The sequence below is a fragment of the Salmo salar genome, chromosome 02, assembly GCF_965601325.2.
Source record: "Salmo salar chromosome 02, fSalSal1, whole genome shotgun sequence".
In the NCBI taxonomy this organism is placed as follows: Eukaryota; Metazoa; Chordata; class Actinopteri; order Salmoniformes; family Salmonidae; genus Salmo; species Salmo salar.
This window is the reverse complement of record NC_138292.1, coordinates 31,477,501-31,492,807: the sequence shown is the minus strand read 5'-3', so window position 1 is coordinate 31,492,807 and position 15,307 is coordinate 31,477,501. Positions and strand designations below refer to the sequence as shown.

Sequence of the window (15,307 nt, the reverse complement as noted above, 5' to 3'; positions counted from 1 at the left end):
CCACACCAATGGAATATTTCAGCCTTATATTAGAGAGAAGCCATATGATTTTGAAATTAGGCAATTTTCTATTAAAATTAAGTCTATCCATTCTATCACTCAATGTTGGTCTTTTAAAAAATATATATTTTATTATTATTTTTTTTTAGCAATTGTGTGTAGCGATGTCAGCTCCACTCGGACCCCGGGGCCCAGACGCTCCCCCGCCGGCTGGAGCCCTACCCGACCTGCCGGACCTCAGCCACCTCACCGAGGATGAGAGGAAGATCATCCTGGGCGTCATGGACCGACAGAAAAAGGAAGATGAGAAGGAACAGTCAATGCTAAAGTAAGCCATTATGATTCGCTATCATTCAAACGTGTGAGAGAGAGAGTGGAGAGAGAGAGAGAGAGTGGAGAAAGAGAGAGAGAGAGAATCATTGTGGGGACATCGCGCGCTGACTGTCAGCTGTGCTCGTGCAGTGAGTGCTGGGTTGGGGTAACCCTGTTGTAACTGGTTGTCGCGAGCTGGAGCAGGTCACATTTCAGGGTTAGGTAGCCTAAGTCCTGCACATGTTGCCTGTTCTAATGGGCTAATCGTTCTGAGTGGAGAGAAGATATATTTATGAACATCATTGCCTCTAGAAATAGCTTTTACAATAAGGCAGCATGTTGGCTATGCATTTAGTCTGTTCTCCAAATGAATGTTCGGATAATATGAGCAGGGAGAAGGATCTTTGAGTCGACTGAATATGCTTCAGTAGCCTTTGTCTTTCAACAGTTAGCAGTGCATTTGAATCCTAGGCTATTAAGCGGCCTTCTCACTTTGTTGGCTTTGGGTTGGGTTAGCAACGGGCGCCATCTTCGCGTCAAATCATACTACTTCCTTTTCAATCACGTACATATTACACAACAATGATGGCGTTTGAATAAATAATTAGGTATGTCCTGTATAATGATTTCCAACTTTAGCCTATCTGTCAGTGTTATAAAAACGGAAACGTTCCTTCTCTTGTGTGTGCAGAATCAGATGTCGCTGAGCATTTCAGCACCACGGCGCTGTCCAGTTCGAGGCATAGAGCAGCAGCACAGTCCTATGCCGCTGACGCTCGCGCGTGTAGATGGCTCATTCATTGCTATTCATAGGCTACGCTTTGTGTGCCAAATTATTGACATGCTTTTGACAACGCTTTTAGTGTAATACTAAATATTGAACACAGTTATCGCTATCTTGTCACTTCCTGCAGATATTGTATTATCCTCATGAAACATAACTGGTTGTGTTTCCATAAACTGTAACTTACTTCATTTTTTTTGTGGAAAAGTCTCAAACGTCCTCTATTTTACTGTGGTTTTGGGATTATATTAAGACTGCTGTATTTTTTTTATCTACTTTCCTCTCCTTAGGTCTTTGGAATTTGAATAGATATGAGGAGATATTGTATCACAGGCTGGTTCTGAGGAGTTCCCTCTTGGATCTGCACAGTGGTTCAAGGGTCAACATGCAGGTTTTTCCAAAGAGCCTTTTGGATTCCAGATGTCAGGCCTTTTCTTAGTCCCAAATGGCACACTATTTCCTTTATAATGCATTACTTTAACCTATTGGCCCTGCTCAAAAGTAGTGTGCTCTATAGGGAATAGAGTACCATTTGTGATGCACAGCTTGTCTGAAGTACCTTCAGAGACTGTGACGTCATGTGTCAGGCTTTCCAGGGGCATTCAAAGCTGATGATTTCCATCATCGGGTAAATATTAACAGTTGGGTTTGTTCTGATGGGGACTGGGGAGGAAGTCGCCTAGTGGAGCAATACTGTGGTAAGTATGACTCACAGACTCCAAGATAATGGAAGGCAGGCCACCTCAGTTTGTGGTGCTGCCTGCGTGTGAATCATCCCTGGCTGTTTTTCCCATTGTTGAGTACTTTTTGTATTCCTCTCTCTCTCTCTCTCTCGCTCTCTCACTCTCTTTCTCTCTTTCTGTCTCTCTTTCCCTTTCTTTCTCTTGTCTTCTCTCTCTCACGATCTCTCGCCCTCTCTCTGCCGTCTCTCTCTCTCTCTCTCTCGGCGGTAAAGCGATTGTCAGCTTTAGTCCCTCACAGCCATGCAGGCTGCCAGTGATGTCAGAGCCTAGCGCAGCACGACTAACTGAGTGTGTGCAGCAGGGATGCTAGTCTACCTTACAGGTGGCATGGTCACTCAGTCACTGTTTCTAAAGTTCATTATTTTCAGACACACAGAGACTGGGGTGTTTTTTAAAAATGTTTTACGAACCTTTATTTAACTAGGCAAGTCAGTTAAGAACAGATTCTTATTTCCAATGACGACCTACCAAAAAGCAAAAGGCTTCCTGCTGGGATGGGGGCTGGGATTAAAAATTAAAAATAAAATATAGGACAAAACACACATCACAAGAGAGACACCACAGCACTACATAAAGAGAGACCTAAGACAACAACATAGCAAGGCAGCAACACATGACAACACAGCATGGTAGAAACACAACATGACAACAACATGGTAGCAACACCACACGACAACAACATGGTAGCAACACAACATGGTACTAACATTATCGGGCACAAAGGGGCAAGAAAGGTAGAGACAACAATACATCACGCAAAGCAGCCACAACTGTCAGTAAGAGTGTCCATGATTGAGTCTTTGAATGAAGAGATGGAGATAAAACTGTCCAGTTTGAGTGGTTGTTGCAGCTCGTTCCAGTCACTAGATGCAGTGAACTGAAAAGAGGAGCGACCCAGGGATGTGTGTGCTTTGGGGACCTTTAACAGAATGTGATTGAGGATGAGGGCTGCAGTAGGTATCTCAGATAGGGGGGATGAGGCCTGAGGTTTTTTTTTTATAAATAAGCATCAACCTGTGGGTCTTGCGACGGGTAGAGATGGTGGGCTGGGATGTGACTAATGCAGAAGTATGTAGCATTCCATAGTCTTACTAGCACTGATTTTGCAGAGAGTAGTTTTACTTCAAATGATCATGATATGTGGTTGTTTTACCTACAATAGGTGAATGCACTTATTGTAAGTAAGTCCCTCTGGATAAGAGTGTAGCTAAGCAGGGGCGAAAATCTGATATCAACTTTGGAGGGGACAATTACATTACATTTTCTCAAGAGCAATTCCTGAGGGGGACACCAAAAGTAGTGCTGTAACACATAGCCTACATTGTAATATGGTAAATGTATATTGAGGAACCAAAGAAATAAGGTGTTTGCTGTACTCCTAACTACCGGTACCCAAAACTACGCAACTAATCACAACAGCAATACCATTGCCTTTAACAAATCTTAGTTCAGTCACCAGTTTAAGTTGAGAGTGGGGGTATCCATGGCATTTTCCAATTATGTTCCTATTTTACAAGTAAAAAAAATTGAGAACCTTTCATAATGTTGCCAAACAAAGACTCAACAAACTTACCTGAGACTCCCTGTCTCTGCCAGTCTGTCCCTGCATATCTGTCCCCAACTCTGCTGTCTGTGTGCCATCTGTTGCCTGCTCTGCCTAATGACATCATTGTGAAACATTTCCATTAGAATTTCATTTCTTTCTTATGAACATTTTATCAACTAGTCTTTGAGATATTAGGCTACTAGGGTTCTTACTTTGCGTTTTGGTGTACTGAAAAATACTCTGATGTCCGTCTTTTATTTTTCTGCCATTTTTCTACCTGGCTGGCTACACACACAGTGTGTAGGTTATTTACAGTAGGAGATGGGCTTCTATCATCTTATCTTTTATCATTCTATTTGGGCTTCGATCTAAAAGGTAGCTAGCAAATGTGAAACGGATTAAAATGACAAGAGTTGACAGCTGTATGAATTCACCATTTACACAACATTTGCTGCAACCTTTTGTAATTTTAATAGTTTGTTTCATATTGGCTGGCTTCCAACAATAGCTGAATTTGCAAAGCTAGCGAGCACCAATTCCCGTTTCAGTGGTGTTTGCTATAATCTTTGCTACCCGGGTTAAATAAAGGTGAAATAAAATAAATAAATAAAAGTTTCCTTGCGACAATTTAGCTTTTGCAACGAGACCATGAAATATATTTAAGACAATGGTAGAAGAGAGTGTAGTTCTGTTCAGTTTGGACTTCAGTTTATCGCTAACCTTATCACAGGGACTTTGAAGCACTAACTTACATCATCTGCATGCTGATCTTGGAATAAATTGACGATAGCAAAGATTCCATCTTTGACGAGGCCACATAAATGGAATAATTACTAGCTAGCTTAATAGTTAATATTTGCCCGCTAGCTCTGCATATTCAGCTAGTGTGTGTGCGCGATTGACTGGATTAACCTCACGTCAGTTACGTTCATTGAGTGCCTTTCAGACAGTGGATACCACCCCTCTGTTACCTTGCCAACTAAGGAACTGGCAGTGGATCAAACCATTGTGAGGCAAAGGGTGGGGGGGTCGCAATCTTTTGAAACTTAAAAACGAGCTATTAAGTGTCTATAATCAGCACAATTGCTTTCATTGCGTATTATTAATATTATTTAAATTACATAGTTATGTTTCAGTGATATATTGGGGGGGGACAAATCATATTTTTCCCAGGATGGGGGGGTCGTGTGTCCCCCCCCCCCCCCCCCCCCCCGGGATTTCCGCCCCTGGAGCTAAGGGACTAAATGCAGATGTATGATCACCCTGTCATGTTCCCTGTGTGGCCTCCCCCTTCCTCCCTCCCTTCTCTCTCCCTCTCCTTCCTCCCCCTCTTCCCTCTAAATGCCTCAGTTGCCCAGTCTTCTCTCATTAGCAGAGGTGAATAAAGGAGGGTTGTGTCCCAAATATCACCCTATTATTCCCTTCATAGTCCACAGGGCTCCTATCAAAAGTAGTGCACTATATAGGGAAGGGTGCCAACTGGGATGCACACAGGGTATATGTCACCCTCACAGCAGTTACTCATGTTAGTATTATAGTCTGGGCTGTTTGTCAACAAGTGATGTCAGCAGAGTGAACACACTGTATCAGACTACAGCAGCTCAGTTTGATAAACATGTCTCCTGTTAAAAACAATGTAGGTTTCAGGGGCTATTTGACATGGTGTGTTTTTATCCTGTATCACCTAACATGAGACTGGAGCCTAAGCTCTGCTATGGACACAAGTAGTGCACTATATAGGGAAAAGAATAAGGCTTTGGCCAAAACTAGTGCACTATAAAAGGAATAGGGTGCCATTTGATAGTCAACCTGTAATGTAATAGAAGGAATCCTGAGATAGAGACAGAGAGTGACAGAAAGAGACAGCGAGAGATATAGAGAGACAGGGTGAGACCGTGAGAGAGAGAGAGAGAGAGAGAGAGAGAGAGAATGAGAGAATTAGAGAGACAGGGAGAGACAGAGAGAGACAGGGAGAGACAGGTAGAAAGAGAAAGGGAGAGAGAGAGAGACAGAGAGAGACAGGGAGAGAGAGAGAGAGACAGAGAGAGAATGAGAGAATTAGAGAGACAGGGAGAGACAGAGAGAGACAGGGAGAGACAGGTAGAAAGAGAAAGGGAGAGAGAGAGAGACAGAGAGAGAGACAGGGAGAGACAGGTAGAAAGAGAAAGGGAGAGAGAGAGAGACAGAGAGAGAGACAGGGAGAGACAGGGAGAGACAGGGAGAAAGAGAAAGAGAGAGACAGAGAGAGAGACAGGGAGAGACAGGTAGAAAGAGAAAGGGAGAGAGAGAGAGAGAGAGAGAGACAGGGAGAGACAGGGAGAAAGAGAAAGGGAGAGAGAGACAGAGAGAGAGACAGAGAGAGAGAGAGAGAGAGAGAGACAGGGAGAGACAGGGAGAAAGAGAAAGAGAAAGAGAGAGAAGGCTCCAGGTGTGTAGGGTTTACCAAGTCCCTGATCCTGGTACCAAGACAATGGCAGACAATTCAGAGGAATGCAGGGAGAGTACTGCTGCTGCTACTGCTGACTCTCATGTCATTATTCAGTCTTTCCCAATTCTACATACTAGCATGTGTGTGTTGTTCCTCATCTGTCTATATATTACTACATATCACAACTGCTATAAATCCCAACAGTGTTCAAATGAATTTAGAGAAACATCCACTTACGTCATTTGATATTATTAGATAATGTACCAGTTACACTAAATAGCCAATCAAATGTTCAAGTTAAAGTGACAGGGTATTCAACTCTGACCGCACGAGGTCCAGAGCCTGCTGGTTTTCTGTTCTACCGGATCATTAATTGCATCCACCTGTTGTCTCAGTTCTAAATCATTTTTGGAGTGGAACTGGCTTTGAGGTCCAGATTTGAGTTTGAGGGTTTTAGTGCTTGGTCAATTTTATGTCCCTCTGATATCGATTGGTTGTTTCCCCATATTAGCCTATCCCATATTAGCCTATCCTATCCTTACAATATACAGTAGCTCGACTTATTCCACTTTTTGTTTCCAATCAGATGTAGTCTCTATTGCAGCCATAAGGTGTTCTAGAGCTCTGATTTGTTCAGAGAAACATCCATCCATGTACTGTGAGTTTAGTTAACGAACAGCACCAATACCAGGTGATGTGATGCAATATGGAATGATTAAAGGCAGTGCACATACTCCAATGAACACAGCATCGATCACTCCATCAAACAGACTGTAGCCAGCTAGCGGTATGCCTGCTGCAGCAGCCGGTCAGCTCCCCATGCTTCACTGAACCTCTGACTGTTACAGTAATGACAGATCCGGGACTCCTCCTCACCCAAACGCCCTGGGATGCAGAGACCCAGGGCCACAGGGAGGATCCACAGATCCGCAGCCCAGGATCAGCAGTCCTAGTTGGGGTAACCCCCACGGCGGAGGAGACCCTGTCTCTGCAGCCGCTCCCCCCTCCTCCGGTCCTCGTCTTGTAGGCTGACTCATTGTGCGTGTCCCAGTGCTCACCAGGGGCCTCCACTGACAGCACTAATTACAGCAGCTGCCTCGTGTGAGGGATTCCCACCCAGATAGTGCTATTCTGGGTCTAAGACGTCTGCCACCATGGCCCTGTCCGGGTTCTACACCCTCTGCTCCATCTTGTCTAAAGAGCAGGGCGATAGAGGATGCTTCGGTCCCCACCCCCATGTATGTACTGTATTTTACTCCAGAGGGACTTTACTCCAGAGGGACATGTACCCTGTCTGTCCAGAGTTGTTAATGAATGCCAGTATGTTGACCATAATGATAGACTTCTAAGACTATCCTAGACATCCTGCATGACTCAACCTTTTACCTCTCTTGCTCCTGCTTCTCTACATACTCCTCATGTTACTAGGAAGATGTCTCATCAACACACAGGTCCTGACAATTCTATGGGTCAGTAATGTCAGAGTTACAACTCGATGTTAGGAAAAAGCATGCTGGCAAAACCCTGTGCTTCCTCACAAAGTGTGTGTGTGTGTGTGTGTGTGGTGTGTGTGTGTGTGTGTGTGTGGTAGGTAAAGAGGGTGAGGAGGGGTGGAGGGCTTAGGAAGAGGTTTGACCAAGAACTGGCTTTCTTTTCATTCACCATTTTAGCATAGCAATGTCATTGATTTCCCCAGCCCAGTTCATTCATCTCATAGAGGCAGAGAGCCACATTAGCTGCATTGTGGGTAATGGAGTCCCCAGAGGGCATGAGCTCACAGCTCCAGGAACCAGAGGAGGCTCCTCCCCTTGCTGTACAGCAGAAGCCTATGGTTGTAGTGGTTGTGTTGTGGTTATGTAGTGGTTGTATAGTCATTTAGGACAGCAGAAACCTATGGTTGTGTAGTGGTTGTGTACAGCAGAGACCATTATGGTTGTGTAGTGATTGTGTAGTGGTTGTGTAATGGTTGTGTTGTGGTTGTGTAGAAGTTGTGTAGTGGTTGTGTACAGCAGAGACCTATATAGTTGTGTATTGGTTGTGTTGTGGTTGTGTAGAAGTTGTGTAGTGGTTGTGTACAGCAGAGACCTATATGGTTGTGAGGTGAAGAGGCATGTGCATTACTCCAAAGCATCCAACTGGACAATGTAGACACGCACTCTCTCTTTACCATGCGAAGAGTAGTCTCCCATCAGCACAGTCTCACATCCCCCACCACACCCCCAGGGGAGGGAGAGAGAGAGAGAAAGGGGGTGGAAATAGAGAGAGGGGGGATAGATAGAGGGGGATTTGGGGGAGGGGTGCTTGACTCTGTAAAGCAGAATGCACGCCAAAGGAATATAGAATGTTAATTAAAGGAACAATGTGTTTTTGTGAGGCTAGGATTGTGATCTGTAGTCTGGTTAGAGTTAGACCAAACATGGCAATGTGGCTTGTCATAACCAGTTAATATTTCCACTTATCTCTCCCACTACATTTTATTCTGTCTCAGTCTGAAATGCCTTTCTCTTTGGCACTCACCGTCTCTCTCCATCCCTTTAATGCCACTTTGCTTCAGAGTATCTGTTGAATTTGAAACCTTTCCTAACACACTGAAAGCAAACTTTGTGGTTACATTCACAGTGCATGTCTCTTTAGACCTGATCTGATACAGTCCTTATTGGAATAATGCAGTTAATTTATAAACTCAGCAAAAAAAGAAACACCCCTTTTTCAGTACCCTGTCTTTCAAAGATAATTCGTAAAAATCCAAATAATTTCACTGATCTTCATTGTAAAGGGTTTAAACACTGTTTCCCATGCTTGTTCAATGAACCATAAACAATTAATGAACATGCACCTGTGGAACGGTCGTTAAGACACTAACAGTTTACAGACGGTAGGCAGTTAAGATCACAGTTAAAACTTAGGACACTAAAGAGGCCTTTCTACTGATTCTGAAAAACACCAAAAGAAAGGTGCGCAGGGTCCCTGCTCATCTGCGTAAACGTGACTTAGGCATGCTGCAAGGAGGCTTGAGGACTGCAGATGTGGCCAGGGCAATAAATTGCAATGTCCGTACTGTGAGACACCTAAGACAGCGCTCAGGGAGACAGGACGGACAGCTGATCGTCCTCGCAGTGGCAGACCACGTGTAACAACACCTGCACAGGATCAGTACATCTGAACATCACACCTGCGGGACAGGTACAGGATGGCAACAACAACTACCCGAGTTACACCAGGAACGCACAATCCCTCCATCAGTGCTCAGACTGTCCGCAGTAGGATGAGAGAGGCTGGACTGAGGGCTTGTAGGCCTGTTGTAAGGCAGGTCCTCACCAGACATCACCGGCAACACCGTCGCCTATGGGTACAAACCCACCGTCGCTGGACCAGACAGGACTGGCAAAAAGTGCTCTTCACTGACGAGTTGCGGTTTTGTCTCACCAGGGGTGATGGTCGGATTCGCGTTTATTGTCGAAGGAATGAGCGTTACACTGAGGCCTGTACTCTGGAGCGGGACCGATTTGGAGGTGGAGGGTCCGTCATGGTCTGGGGCGGTGTGTCACAGCATCATTAGACTGAGCTTGTTGTCATTGCAAGCAATCTCAACGCTGTGCGTTACAGGGAAGACATCCTTCTCCCTCATGTGGTACCCTTCCTGCAGGCTCATCCTGACATGACCCTCCAGCATGACAATGCTACCAGCCATACAGCTCGTTCTGTGCGTGATTTCCTGCAAGACAGGAATGTCAGTGTTCTGCCATGGCCAGCGAAGAGCCCAGATCTCAATCCCATTGAGCACGTCTGGGACCTGTTGGATCGGAGGGTGAGAGCTAGGGCCATTCCCCCCAGAAATGTCCGGGAACTTGCAGGTGCCTTGGTGGAAGAGTGGGGTAACATCTCACAGCAAGAACTGGCAAATCTGGTGCAGTCCATGAGGAGGAGATGCACTGCAGTACTTCATGCAACTGGTGGCCACACCAGATACTGACTGTTACTTTAGATTTTGACCCCCCCTTTGTTCAGAGACACATTATTCAATTTCTGTTAGTCACATGTCTGTGGAACTTGTTCAGTTTATGTCTCAGTTGTTGAATCTTGTTATGTTCATACAAATATTTACACATGTTAAGTTTGCTGAAAATAAACACAGTTGACAGTGAGAGGATGTTTCTTTTTTTGCTGAGTTTATGTCATACATATAAGGTCTACTGAGAAGTGTTATAGTCCGTGTTGTTCCGTGAACTAGCAACATTTTATTTAATTTATTTCACCTTTATTTAACCAGGTAGGCCAGTTGAGAACAAGTTCTCATTTACAACTGCGACCTGGCTAAGATAAAGCAAAGCAGTGCGACAAAAACAACACAGAGTTACACATGGGATAAACAAACGTACAGTCAATGACACAATAGAAAAATCTGTATACAGTATGCGCTAATTAAGTAAGGAGGTAAGGCAATAAATAGGCCAATTGTGGCGAAGTAATTACAATTTAGCAATTTACACTGGAGTGATATATGTGCAGATGAGGATGTGCAAGTAGAAATTCTGGTGTACAAAAGAGCAGAAAAACAAAAACAAATATGGGGATGAGGTAGGTAGTTGGTTGGATGGGCTATTTACAGATGGGCTGTGTACAGCTGCATCGATCGGTAAGCTGCTCTGACAGCTGATGCTTAAAGTTAGTGAAGGAGATATAAGTCTTCAACATTCGTTCCAGTCATTGGCAGCAGAGAACTGGAAGGAAAGGCGGCCAAAGGAGGTGTTGGCTTTGGGGAAGACCAGTGAAATATACCTGCTGGAGCGCGTGCTACGGGTGGGTGTTGCTATGGGGACCAGTGAGCTGAGATAAGGCGGAGCTATACCTAGCAAAGACTTGTAGATGACCTGGAGCCAGTGGGTTTGGCGAAGAATATATAGTGAGGACCAGCCAACGAGAGCATACAGGTTGCAGTGGTGGGTAGTATATGGGGCTTTGGTGACAAAACAGATGGCACCGTGATAGTCTGCATCCAATTTGCTGAGTAGAGTGTTGGAAGCTAATTTGTAAATGACATCGCCGAAGTCAAGAATCGGCAGAATAGTCCATTTTACGAGGGTATGTTTGGCAGCATGAGTGAAGGATGCTTTGTTGCGAAGTAGGAAGCCGATTCTAGATTTAACTTTGGATTGGAGATGCTTAATGTGAGTCTGGAAGGAGAGTTTACAGTCTAGCCAGACACCTAGGTATTTATAGTTGTCTACATATTCTAAGTCAGAACCGTCCAGAGTAGAGATGCTAGTCGGGCGGGCAGGTGCGTGCAGCGATCGGTTGAAGAGCATGCATTTCGTTGTACTAGCATTTAAGAGCAGTTGGAGGCGTTGAAGCTCATTTGGAGGTTTGTTAACACAGTGTCCAAAGAAGGGCCAGATGTATACAGAATGGTGTTGTCTGTGTAGAGGTGGATCAAAGAATCACCCGCAGCAAGAGCGACATTATTGATATATACAGAGAAGAGAGTCGGCCCGAGAATTGAACCCTGTGGCACCCCCATAGAGACTGCCAGAGGTCCGGACAACAGGCCCTCCGATTTGACACACTGAATTCTATCTGAGAAGTAGTTTGTGAACCAGGCGAAAGCCTTGGCCAGGTTGATGAAGACGTCTGCACAGTACTGTCTTTTATCGATGGTGGTTATGATATCGTTTAGTCATTTAACAGATGCTCTAATCCAGAGAGATTTACAGGAGCTATTCGGGTTAAGTGCCTTGCTCAAGGGCACATCAAAAGATTTTTCACCTCGTCAGCCCGGGGATTCAAACCAGCCCAACACTCTTAACCACTAGGCTACCTGCTAGCTTGCTTAGTGTCAGTAGCACGCTGAGGGAGTGAAGCATTGACGTGGGAGATGGTATCAGCTGAAACCATTGGTTGAATAGTGGGTGTGTATTGGTTATGTAGTGGTTGTGTACAGTAGAGACCTATGGTTGGGAGGTTGTGTTGTGGTTTGGTAGTGGTTTCTGTTGTATGAGAGGTGAAACGGCCTGCGTTCTGTGAGCTAGCTGGCCGAATGTCAGTGACTGGCTGAGGGAGAGAGAGAGCAGCTCTCTGCTCAGTACTGACGTATGAGATGGTATCTGCAGCCTGTTCTGCTGCTGATATGACAGGAACAGGACATCAGGCCCATTCATCTCAAACAGCACACGGCTAGCTTCTCTGGGACAGGGACAGGAGGAGCCCATTGTCTCCCAAAGCTTTGTTCTTTATTAAACACATAGATCTGCGTTAGTCACAAGTTTCAACTTATTCTCCCCTCTCTCCTGATTGTCAATTGAGTTGCCCTTGTTGATTAAGTACGAAAACATGTGATGGAAATGTACGTTTCTCACCGAGACGCTTTAATCGCATTTGCAGAGCACAGTATTTACAGTGTACAGTAACAGAGCCTATTCCTAGTAGGAACAGTAGTAGCAGTATAGTGTATTGTAGTTTAGGGATGTAGTGTGCTGCCCAGGCAGAGCACAGTATTTACAGTGTACAGTAACAGAGCCTATTCCTAGTAGGAACAGTAGTAGCAGTATAGTTTATTGTAGTGTATGGATGTAGTGTGCTGCCCAGGCAGAGCACACAGCTCCTGGCGTAACACTGTTACATAAGCCTCTGACAGAGAGCATGCTGGGAAAAGGCAGCCTGGGCGACCGGAAAGCGGGCAGTCAGCACTACCGAGGAGGGGCTGGTGAAACCAGAGAGAGAGAGGCGGGAGACCAGAGAGAGAGAGAGAGAGAGAGAGAGAGAGAGACAGAGAGGGAGACAGAGAGAGAGAGATCAGAGAGAAAGAGTAAAAGACAGCGAGAGAGATGGAAAGAGGGGAGGACGATACAGAGAGGGAGACGAGACAGAGAAAAATAAAGAAAATGAGAAAGTGAAAGAGAAAGAAAGAGGGAGTGAAAGAGAAAGGGAGGTACTGTTCATCACTTTTTTGACCCAAAGGAACCAAGCAGCTGAGGAGAGAATACAGTATATATGCTTGATGGAATAGCATCTACAAGTATGGATATGAACCTATATCCTATTAATCTGGGCTTGTAGTTTTCAGTCAAAGGTGACACTAGTTCCTTGCAAACAATTATTTATTTGTTGGGGGTTCTTTTTCTGCAGCATGAGCTTGAGGATTTTCAGCCATGAACTGTAGCTTCTACTCAGTACACCCACCTCTGATCAACAGTTCCACATACACCACGGTCCTCCTAACTATGGTGTTTAAAGGTAGTGTGAAGGTGGTGGGGATATTCCTGTATTATTCCAGAATGTTCTGTCATTGTAGATATCCAGAGTCAGAGAATCCTGTTTCATTTTTCTCTGTGGTGAAACTCCCTCAGGCCTCGTTTTATGATTTCTGAACTCCAAAAGGTTAGGGAAAAGGCATCTCTGTTCTGCACAACAAGGACGTCTTGAGTTGGTTTGTGTGTGTGTGTGTGTGTGTGTGTGTATGTGTGTGTGTGCACATATGTGTGTGAACGCAAACGCGTGAGTGTGTGTGAGTGTGTGCGTCTGTACGTGTGTGTGTGTGTGAGTGTGTACGTGTGTGTGTGTGGACACGTATATTCTGAGATGCTGAAAAGCGGTGCGGTGTCTGATGGTAGAACATGGCACAAGTTCATGTAGCTGATAGCACAAAAAGAGAGAGTGAGGACCTTCATGCTGTTCGCAGGACTATCTATAGAAGGGACAGATTCACGTCTATCCAGTGGCAGCCCAGGCAGGCAGGCATAAAAACTGTCCCAGACAAACTGTACAAACACATATCTATATTATAGCAGACTAATGGGGAATGTGTTTCTGGAGACTGCAAATAGACTGTCAGACAGATAGAAGACAGGATCATGCCGGGCCAAGGTAAATTAACTACTAGTGGAGTCTCAGTAGGTGGTTGGAGACCAGAGAGCGAGGGGGAAAGAGAGGGGTTGGGGGTGAATTAGCTGTTTGAGTCATGGTCACCATCACGCCAGGCTTGGGTCCATAGCTGTGGAAAGTAGGGGTGCTGAGGTTGCTGTTGCCCACTTGAAAAAAATATATACAGTACCAGTCAAAAGTTTGGACACACCCTTGGCATTCTCTCAACCAGCTTCACCTGGAATGCTTTTCCAACAGTCTTGAAGGAGTTCCCACATATGCTGAGCACTTGTTGGCTGTTTTTCCTTCACTCTGCGGTCCAACTCATCCCAAACCATCTCAATTGGGTTCAGGTCAGGTCATCTGATGCAGCACTCCATCACTCTCCTTCTTGGTCAAATAGCCCTTACACAGCCTGGAAGTGTGTTTCGGGACATTATCCTGTTGAAAAACAAGCGATAGTCTCACTAAGCGCAAACCAGATGGGATGGCGAATCTCTGCAGAATGCTGTGGTAGCCATGCTGGTTAAGTGTGCCTTGAATTCTAAATAAATAACCAACAGTATCACCAGCTAAGCATCCTCAGCAAAGCACCAGCAGCGACTTGGTCTTTTACCAAATAGGGCTGTCTTCTGTATACCACCCCTACCTTGTCACAACACAACTGATTGGCTCAAAGGCATTAAGAAGGAAATAAATTCCAATCACTTTTAACAAGGCACACCTGTTAATTGAAATGCATTCCAGGTGACTACCTCATGAAGCTGGTTGAGAGAATGCCAAGAGTGTGAAAAGCTGTCATCAAGGCAAAGGTTGGCTACTTTGAAGAATCTCAAATATAAAATATATTTAGATTGCTTTAACACTTTTTTGGTTACTACATGATTCCGTATGTGTTATTTCATAGTTTTGATGTCTTCACTATTATTCTACAATGTAGAAAATAATAAAAATAAAGAAAAACCCTTGAATGAGTAGGTGTGTCCAAACGTTTGACTGGTACTATATATATATTAAGCACTGGGCCTTTACTTTTCTAGTATTAGCGGACCAATATAGATGTCTGTAGCACGGGCACATTTTTTTTTACCACATCTCTGGTAGTTGTATAAATAAGAACAGTATCTTGCAGGATTCAATAGTTGGAATTGTAAGAGTTGTTGCCCTGTCCCTTTCTCTGCGATTGTCATTTGAAAAAAAAGCCAATGATAGCCAATTGGTAGTTACAGTCTTGTCCCATTGCTGCAACTCCCGTATGGACTCGGGAGAGGCAAATGTCGAGAGCCATGCCTCCTCCGAAACACGACCCTGCCAAGCCTCACTGCTTGATTAACCCGGAAGCCAGCCACACCAATGTGTTGGAGGAAACACCGCCCAGCTGGCGACCACAGTCAGCTTGCGAGCACCCAGCCCACCACAAGGAGTTGCTAAAGCACGATAGGACAAGGAAATCCCGGCCTGCCAAACCCGGACGACGCTGGGCCAATTGTGCACCGCCTCATGAGTCTCACAGTCAGCTGTGACACAGCCTGGGATCGAACCCGGGTCTGCAGTGACACCTCAAGCACTAGGGTCTCCATGTTAACATGACCCATCAGGCCAGGCTAGGGTCCATGTTAACATGACCCATCAGGCCA

At 45.0% G+C, this 15,307-nt stretch overlaps 1 protein-coding gene across 7 annotated transcripts in view; it reads left to right on the top strand.

Annotated features, from left to right (window-relative positions):
* The first annotated feature begins 153 nt into the window (after positions 1-153).
* LOC106579570 (regulating synaptic membrane exocytosis protein 2) overlaps positions 154-15,307 on the top strand; it is a 222,934-nt gene continuing 207,780 nt past the window's right edge. For all 7 annotated transcript variants that reach the window (XM_082961802.1, XM_082961794.1, XM_082961791.1 and 4 more), the window contains exon 1: positions 154-328. In XM_082961802.1, the coding sequence (XP_082817928.1) occupies positions 165-328 (164 nt within the window). In that variant the 5' untranslated portion in view covers positions 154-164. The remainder of the gene's footprint in view (positions 329-15,307) is intronic.